Source organism: Malaclemys terrapin, chromosome 2 (genome assembly GCF_027887155.1).
Source record: "Malaclemys terrapin pileata isolate rMalTer1 chromosome 2, rMalTer1.hap1, whole genome shotgun sequence".
Taxonomy (NCBI): Eukaryota; Metazoa; Chordata; order Testudines; family Emydidae; genus Malaclemys; species Malaclemys terrapin.
The window spans coordinates 94,891,012-94,900,599 of record NC_071506.1 but is presented as its reverse complement, the minus strand read 5'-3'; the positions used below and the strand labels follow the sequence as shown (position 1 = coordinate 94,900,599).

Sequence of the window (9,588 nt, the reverse complement as noted above, 5' to 3'; positions counted from 1 at the left end):
GTAAATCATTGCAAGACCACAAGCGGGAAAGAAAGAGGGCATCTGACCTACAAAGCTATCTCATACCAAAAGAGGCTGTGCTTGAAGGTGTTGTCCTATATACACACATTGGAAAATGGCAATGTGACTAACAGGTCTTAAAAAACCCCTCATAATTCATGTTTCACCGAACCATTCACAAAAGGCTTTGCCATCCTGGCTTGTGTGTTTTCAAGGCTACAGGAGTTCTGCAAATTTAATGAATAAGTCCTCCCATACAGTCACTGGTTAGTAAATATTAATTGGCTGGTTTTATGTTTAAAAGATAAACACAAAATTGTGTTTATGAAAGGTTGTCATCACAGAACCTAGTTTCCCACTCTACTTGGCACTGGTGAGACCTCAGCTGTAGTATTGTGTCCATGGCAGTCTGGTTGTCTGCAATTAGAAAGTTGGTAACCCTAATTTTGAGTGCTCAACTGGCCACACTTCAGAAGTTATGAGCACCCAACAACACCAGTTGAAGTTAATAAGAGATTCAGATGCTCAGTGTCCTGAAAATCAGGCCCAAAATGTCCCCAGTTGGACCCTCCAAACCAAGGCATTCATAACACTGGTCTACAATTTTTGAGAAGTCGTCTACTTCAGAGATAAAATGAGCTATTTATCATGTATTTTGATGTGCTGAATTAAAATATGGCAATTAAAACAACTGATCGGCTACTGTTTCTAAGATATTTAAGTTTTTACATTTTATGTCTATGTATATTGTGTAGATAGTAGAGTTTTAATCATAAATTGTAAACCTAGGTCTTTTCATGTGTTTATGGTTGCTTTACATGATAATATTTCACCTGTCCTGTTTATGTAACACTTTAAAAATCAGCAAAATGGTTATATAAATAAAATTTATTATGAAACAAAGGGAAAAAAAACTATTATGTACATAGTTTAGTCCTATTCGGTGTCTACTCGGCGCTTCTTGGGTTGTCTCTTGTATTCATTAAATGGAGCATCTCTTGTCACTGTCCAGCAATAGTCTGCAAGCATTGATGGGCTCCATTTGCCCTGATAGCGTTTCTCCATTGTTGCAATGTCCTGGTGAAATCGCTCGCCGTGCTCGTCGCTCACTGCTCCGCAGTTCGGTGGAAAAAAATCTAGATGAGAGTGCAAAAAATGTATCTTTATTGACAAGTTGCAACCAAGGGTTTTGTATGCCTTGAGGAGGTTTTCCACCAACAACCTGTAGTTGTCTGCCTTGTTGTTTCCGAGAAAATTTATTGCCACTCACTGGAAGGTTTTCCATGCCATCTTTTCCTTGCCACACAGTGCATGGTCAAATGCATCATCTCGAAGAAGTTCACGAATCTGAGGACCAACAAAGACACCTTCCTTTATCTTAGCTTCACTTAACCTTGGAAATTTTCCACGGAGGTACTTGAAAGGCTGCTTGTGTTTTGTCAATGGCCTTGACAAAGTTCTTCATCAGACCCAGCTTGACATGTAAGGGTGGTAACAAAATCTTCCTTCATTCAACAAGTGGTGGATGCTGAACACTTTTCCTCCCAGGCTCCAATGACTGTCAGAGTGGCCAATCTTTCTTGATGTAGTGGGAATCTCTTGCACGACTATCCCATTCGCAGAGAAAACAGCAGTACTTTGTGTATCCAGTCTGCAGGCCAAGCAAGAGAGCAACAACCTTCAAATCGCCACAGAGCTGCCACTGATGTTGGTCATAGTTTATGCACCTCAAAAGTTGTCTCATGTTGTCATAGGTTTCCTTCATATGGACTGCATGACCAACTAGAATTGATGGCAAAACATTGCCATTATGCAGTAAAACAGATTTAAGACTCGTCTTCGATGAATCAATGAACAGTCTCCACTCATCTGGATCGTGAACGATGTTGAGGGTTGCCACTGCACCATCGATGTTGTTGCAGGCTACAAGATCACCTTCCATGAAGAAGAATGGGACAAGATCCTTTTGACGGTCACAGAACATGGAAACCCTAACATCACCTGCCAGGAGATTCCACTGCTGTAGTCTGGAGCCCAACAGCTCTGCCTTACTCTTGGGTAGTTCTAAATCCCTGACAAGGTCATTCAGTTCACCTTGTGTTATGAGGTGTGGTTCAGAGGAGGAGGATGGGAGAAAATGTGGGTCCTGTGACATTGATGGTTCAGGACCAGAAGTTTCATCCTCTTCCTCTTCCTCGTCTGACTCAAGTCAGAATGATTCTGGTGCATCAGGAACCGGCAGTCCTTCTCCGTGGGGTACTGGGCGTATAGCTGATGGAATGTTTGGATAGTGCACAGTCCACTTTTTCTTCTTTGACACACCTTTCCCAACTGGAGGCACCATGCAGAAGTAACAATTGCTGGTGTGATCTGTTGGCTCTCTCCAAATCATTGGCACTGCAAAAGGCATAGATTTCCTTTTCCTGTTCAACCACTGGCAAAGATTTGTTGCACAAGTGTTGCAGCATATGTGTGGGGCCCACCTCTTGTCCTGATCTCCAATTTTGCAGCCAAAATAAAGGTGATAGGCTTTCTTAACCATAGTGGTTATACTGCGCTTTTGTGATGCAAAAGTCACTTCACCACATACATAGCAGAAGTTATCTGTACTGTTCACACAAGTACATGGCATCTCTGCTCACTTTGGCTAAACAGAAATGTGTCCCTTTGAAAAATCAAACACTGACAAATAAGAGAGCACGACACTGTATGATTTCTAGAGCTGATATAGGGCAATTTGTTCAGCAGAGTGATGTAAGCTTCGTTATGATTGCATCATCCATGACTTCTAGGAATAACATGATGCAATTCATATCATGTATGACGCAATGTCAGCTTCAGATTGCATCATTCATTGTTTTGCCTAAAAAGCAAGTACTGTCCAAACCCAGTCATAGATTTATTCATAGATCCAGTCAAAGATGTATTTTAGTCATTTCTGGTTTAAATTGAGATTCCCTTCCCTTTATAACTCACTTATCCTCCGCCATTCCCAAGTCAAGGGTCGTATATACTGACCCAATAGCATATCTTGAAAACTAGAGCCAGTCAACAAATTTAAGCATCATTTTCGTTCTCAGTGACCCAGAATTAGTAAAGTTTGACTACATTTATTTCAGAAGCATTTTGGCTGTAGAGCAGTGTAATTAGTGCTTTGAAATGTTAGGTCTTAACCGGTCTCCTAGATCTGAGTTAAATATTTTACCCAAAACTATGCCACACTTGAATTCTGTCTGTTGTCTGTAAATCATTTGTAAGGATTTTACAAATCTTTTTGTTGCATAAGATCTGTTTGTTTAACTAATAAATAAAGACATAAACAAACAACTCCCCCCTCTGTTTGAATTACAGTTTGGATTTAAGCTTGACTCATTAGGATGAAGGAAGCCACATCGTATATATTGTATGCCCATGTGTTCCAAGTTACATATCTACTTTTGAGAACTCCCTGAGAAGGAGTCTGCCAGGATGCAATTCCCTGCTGGGCTGTGAAACCCTAGACTTCAGGAGAGATGTTGCGGGCCGGTGAACCTAGGAATTGAACCACACCGTCACAGACTGTGGCACTCTGAACCTAAGGGGAGAGGACAAAAGGTGCTTTTCAGGGAGCTGGACAGTGGTTATTAAATTAGGCCTCTGGAATAAGGGTCTGCAGAACCTGTTTATTAAGTTCCATTTGGTTATATCTGTGGAAATCCATTAAAGACAATGAGGGTTGAACAAGTGTCACTGATGGTTTATTTGTCCCTGTATTACTGGTGATGATGCATGAAAAGGAAAGAACCCAGCTCAAATCTCAGTTTAAATTTGTAAGGCTGGTAATAATAATAATAACTAATAATCCTTAAATTAGAAATGAACACAGTTGATGTGGTGTGATTGAACAATTTATGGGGAACTTTCATGAGTAATAATAAGCTAAAGTTTACATTTTACAAAGAAAACAGGAACAGAACTTATTACTTGTGTTCAGAAGGAGACTAACTGTAAAACAGAGTTAGGGGCAAAAAGTGATTCTGTAAGAAAATATGATTTATTATTTATCACCTAGAAGCCGCAATCAAAGAGGACCACATTGTGATAGGAACTCTAAACATATACACAGTGAAAAGATGGTCCCTGACTCAAAAAGCTTACAAACTCCCTAAAGATGACACAACAGCTGGTTACAACAACCAGGGTTGGTGAGGGGAAGAGTACAAATTAGTAATGAGATTATGATTAGCATAATAAGCAGATCACCAATGGTTTATCCATGCTCTGATCCTCAAGCACATTAGCACTAGATCATGATTATATCTGCCCTGAACAAGGGACAGTGTGTTGTTGTGCTGTCCCACAGGAACCCTGGAGACAGTCCAGAGAGGAAGTAACCTGAGCCGAATTTATATCTAGCACAGCATATGCTATTCTCTGTGTAATGACAGTAAGTTTCCTGCTTTTTACTCCTGTTAATATTCCAGGATAAACATAAATAAAAGAGTGAGATATATTTTTCTCTGGTTTGTGAATTGTCATTAGAATAGTTAAACAAGGCCAAGAACAACAAAGTCTTAGGCTGTTTGCCAGAAGCTGGGAATGGGCAACAGGAGATGGATCACTTGATGATTACCTGTTCTGTTCATTCCCTCTTGGGCATCTGGCATTGGCCACTGTTGGAAGATGGGATTCTGGGCTAGATGGACCTTTGGTCTGATCCAGTTGAGCCATTCTTATGTTCATGCTACAGCAGTACAGCTGCAGCCCTGCAGCTGTAGCATAGATACTTACCACAGTAAGTCCACCCTCTAAGGTGGACTAGAGAGCTTACAGGTACACGGATGTAGCTGCTCTGCTGTAAACTATCTACTGTAGCCACTCTAAGCTGATGGGAGAGAGCTCTCTCCTTTACTTAATTAACCACCCCCAAGAAGCAGCTACAGCTGTTGGTGGGAGAAGCCCTCCACATCAGTGCTTAGGTCAGTGTAACTTATGTCACTTGGGGTGGCTTCAGCCCTGGGCCCCAGTGAATCTAACACTGGCCCTGGTGACCCAATTAAAACGGGGTCACAACATCCACAGTTTGAGAACTGCTGCAGCGTCCCCTTTTTGCTGGAGCCTACTTTGCCCTGTAAAGTTGGGCACCCTTGCTCTCTCGGACAGAAATGTTTAATCTCCTTTCTCCAACTGGCCTACCCATCATGGGTTCTGACTTTTCTTTTTAAAGAAGTCTCAGTGAAAAGTTTTTTTTTTTTTTAATTAAGACAAACTCCACTGTGGTGTCTGAAACCAAACCATCACAGCAGAGAACAATGCTGCCTTTGGAACAATTTGCACAGGTGAATGCAGTGAGAACCCAGAGCGTGTGTGACTCTGATCGCAATGCAGAAAGGGGAGAGCTCAAGAGCAGCAATACGGGGAAGGGATGGTTTGGTTCTTTCTGATCTGGAGCGCGGGTATGCAGGGGCCGAGGAGTCAGCTCTCGGCTGCATGCTTTGCCGCAGGCGGTCCTCACGTTAGCGGCGTGCGTGTGATTTTGGGGACTAACGCCCACTGCCATTAGGCGGTACCAACGCCTGGGGGGAGGGGGGATTCTCCGCTCTGCTCCCCGGGGGGGCTGGCGGGGAGCCCGCGCACTGAGAACGGGGACGGGAAGGAAGGCGCAGCCGCCAGCAGGTCCAGCTCGCGCCGGGCGTTCGGAGTGGAACAGGCTCTGAGGGGGCGTGGCCTAACCCTCCAGCGGCGCCCGCCCCCCGTCCTCTCTGCGCTTGCGCGCGGGGCGTCTTGCGGGGCGCCGCGTGCGGTTTGGTTTCCCCCGCCGGCCGGAAGTTGTGTTGCTTTCCCGAGTCCTCCTGTCAACATGGCTTCGGCGAGCGGGCGGTGCCGGCTCATGTGGGCAGCAGGTAAACCCGGGGGCGCGTCATTCCCCACTCCGCGACCCCCCAGCGGGGGGAGGGACAGGGGGCGCGTGCGCGCGGGGTGGGGGGGTGGGGAGAGCTCGTGGCTGGGCCTGGGGGGGCGAGATGGGGAGTCGAGAGAGTGATGGGGGAAGGAAATGTAGGGGAGGGGTCTTTGCGGGAGCGGATGTTAGGAAAGGGGGGGGAGGGAGGATTGTTTGGGGGGAGGAGTCATTGCCCCAAAGCTTCTTGCAGGCGGGAAGGCTGAGGGATGAAAGGGAAGAGAATCGGGTTGCGGAGGAGACGGGGCAAAGACCCTCCAAATAAAAGTGGTCGGACCAAGCATGATGCAAAGCAGACTGGCTAAATTCACTAGAGCAGTGGATTTCAAACTTGTTTGGGGTGAGGACTGAAGAAAATTGTTGATGCCTGCGACCCAATGGAGCTGGGGATGAGGGGTTTGGGGTGTGGGAGGGCTCAGGACTGGGGCAGAGGGTTGGGGTGTGGGCGTGAGGACTGCGGCGTGGGATCAGGAATGAGGGGTTCAGAGTGTGTGGGGGCTCTGGGCTGGGGATGAGGGGTTTGGGGTGCAGGAAGGGCTCTGGGTTTGGGGGAGTTCAGGGGTGGGGCAGGGGGTTGCGGTGCAGGAGGAGCTCTGGGTTTTGGGGGGCTTTAGGGCTGGGGTAGGGGGTCAGAGCTCTGGGATAGGGGTGCAGACTCTGGGATGGGGCAGGGATGAGGAGTTTGGGGTGCAGGAAGGGGTTCTGGGTTGGGGGTGGGTCACAGGGCTGGGGCAGGGGGTTGCGGCGGCTCCTGGTCAATGGCACAGTAGGGATATAGAGGCAGGCTTTCCGCGTGTCCTGGCACTGGGGACCGCACTGAGCCCTTGAAGCGGCCAGCAGCAGGTTCGGCTCCTAGGCTCTTGCCCGCAGGCAACCCTCCAGCTCCCATTGGCTGGTTCCCGATCAGTGGGAACACGGAGTCGGTGATCGGGGCAGGGGCAGCATGCAGAGCCCCGTGGCCCCCCTACCTAGAAGCTGGACCCGCTGCAGGGCACAGCACGGTGTCGGAACAGGAAGGCACTAGCCTCCCTTAACTGGGCAGCACTGCCGACAGTACTTTTAATGTCCTGGTTGACGATGGAGACCAGAACCGCATGGATCCCTGAGTATCGAGCAAGGCGACCCAGTGCCTTAAATGTCGCGACCCATTACTGGGTCATGACCTGAACTTTGAAAAAAACGGCACTAGATTATTTTCATAAGTATGGGGCATATTAGAGGTGCCTGCAGCGCGTCCCTATGATAGAGGGTAATGGGTGAGGGGAGCGATTGGAGGGGACAGTAGTGGCAATGAATTAATCAGGGTAAATGCCATTACCTTGTCCTGCAACCTACTTACTACCTTTCCTCCCCCCTCCCCTTTTCCTGACAGCTGCTGCACTTGTCTTGACTTTAGATGCAGCTTTTGTGGAAGACTTGGATGACTCGTAAGTACTCCTATTTTATTGTCACATGAAATGTTGTCTAGGTATTTCTTTGTTTGTTTTCATGGAGGTGCTGCTCCTTTGTTGCTTTGGTGCTCTGTGGTATTACTCAGCCGAAAATGCTAAATAAGTCTTGTTTCTTTCTCTAGTAGCAACCATGAAATGCATGAAAGAAAAGGATGTGGTTTGTATAAATATCACCTCATAACTAGTAAGTTGAAGCACAGTGAGCATGGCTTAGTTTGCAAAGGCTGCGTGTTGTTTTCAGAGGCTGTGAATAGGGATCATCAGTTTGGAAGACTGAAGAATAAGAATAAACAGACACAGTAATAAACATGCTTTTTTCCTCCCATGTTTCTAACTATGGTAGTACGTTCAAATCTGGTCAAGGGTTGGAGTGAGGAAGAAGCACATTTTCATAGCTAGAGAATTTTTGTGAAACAGCTCCTAAAAGAAAGCACTGCTTGATTTCTATGTTTTTAGTAGAAGTTTCCTACAGTATCTGCTAGCCTTTAGTGGATTGTGCAAATATCTGTATTTGAAAGTGTTGACAACTTCTAGTTCAGAGCCTGGGGAAACTTATTTTAATAAGCCATGAGTTGTCCAAATGTGTATGTTATGGCTCTTTATCAAACAAGTGCTGGTATAGGGCCACAAATCTGTGCCATATCTTCTTATAAATAACTGGAAGGTATGAAGGGTAAACATTTTTAGTTTCTGTCAAAAGTCCAACCGCAGGTACTAGTGCATATACAGCAAAGGTTTACGAAAGTAGAATATTGGTGAAAGCTTTGCATTGTTTTTATTTATTTGAATTATAGTACTTCATAGCGGTCCCATTGTGGTAGCTAGGTAGTATACAAAGACATTGGTAATAAATGGTCCTTATCCCAAAGAGCTTACATCCTCATTATGTGAGAGAGAAAAAGGATGGTAGGGGTAACAGGTGAAATGACACAGCAGGCCAGTGGCACACATGGGAATAGAAACTAGGTCTCTAGACTCCCAGTCTATTAGATCACTTTGCTTCAGTGTACTAGTTTCTTTAAAAAGGGGTATCTGCTGATAAACTACTTAGCTGAAAAAAGAAGAATTTTGTATTAAAAAATTGGTACGTGTGGCCTAAAAACAGCATCTGTAGGAAGTTCTCTGAATGTGTGTGTCAGTAACCTCCATTTCCCCAATCCCTGTTATCTATATTAGATTCTCTATCATACACATTTATCGAATGGTTGTAGATCAGGGTGGGCAAACTATGGCCCGGGGGTTGCATCCTGCCTGTCAGGCCTTTTAATCGGGCTCTTGAGCTCCCGCTGGTGAGCGGGGTTGGAGGCTTGCCCCTCTCCGCACGTGCCATGGCTCCCGGAAGCAGCGGCATGTCTCCCCTCCAGCTCCTATGCTTAGGGGCAGTCAGGGGGTTCCGCACGCTGCCCCTATCTCAAATGCTGGTTCTGCAGCTCCCATTGGCCAGGAAACGCGGCCAATGGGAGCGGCAGAGGCGGTGCCTGTGGATGGGGTAGTGCGTAGAGCCACCTGGCTGCACCTGTGCATAGGAGCCGGAGGGGGGACATGCCACTGCTTCCAGGAGCTGCTTGAGATAAGAGCTGCTTGGAGCCTGCACTCCTTATCTTCTCCCGTGCCCCATCCCCCTCCTGCCCTCCGAACCCCTCGGTCCCAGCCTGGAGCACCCTCCTGCACCCCAAACCCCTCATCTCCAGCCCCACCCTAGAGCCCGCACCCTGAGCCGGAGCATGCGCCCCTTCCTGCACCCCAAACCTGTGATCCCCCTCTGAACCCCTCAGTCCCAGCCCAGAGTGCCTTTCTACACCCCAAACTCCTCATCCCCAGCCCCACCCCAGACGCCCTCCCCCCAATCCTTCACACCCCCCCCCCCCCCCCAGCCCCTAATTTCATGAGCATTCATTGCCCGTCATACAATTTCCATACCCAGATGTGGCCCTCAGGCCAAAAAGTTTCTCCGCCCCGCTGTAGATTAATAAATTACCAGGCTGTAGCACATGCTACTCTTGCTGCTTGATTTACTGTCTGTCCTATGACAACTGTAATTGGGTATTATGGAGTTATTCATGACTATATAATGCTATGTTGATATTTACATGGTCCTGAAAATACAGTATTATAATTTAGTTGTAAAAATTCTCTCTGGGCTGAAATTTGGTTTATTATGTGTCAGGTCAGGAACAACTATGTAGATGCTTCATAATT

General features: G+C 46.6%; 1 protein-coding gene across 4 annotated transcripts in view; it reads left to right on the top strand.

The window, feature by feature from the left end:
* The first annotated feature begins 5,765 nt into the window (after positions 1-5,765).
* TMX3 (thioredoxin related transmembrane protein 3) overlaps positions 5,766-9,588 on the top strand; it is a 66,103-nt gene continuing 62,280 nt past the window's right edge. Inside the window, exons 1-2 of one of the 4 annotated variants that reach the window (XM_054018019.1) lie at positions 5,766-5,882; positions 7,311-7,365. In XM_054018019.1, the coding sequence (XP_053873994.1) occupies positions 5,840-5,882; positions 7,311-7,365 (98 nt within the window). In that variant the 5' untranslated portion in view covers positions 5,766-5,839. Of the gene's footprint in view, positions 5,883-6,141; positions 6,279-7,310; positions 7,366-9,588 lie in introns of those variants that run through there. The other 3 variants (XM_054018022.1, XM_054018020.1, XM_054018018.1) reach the window with 3 other exon arrangements.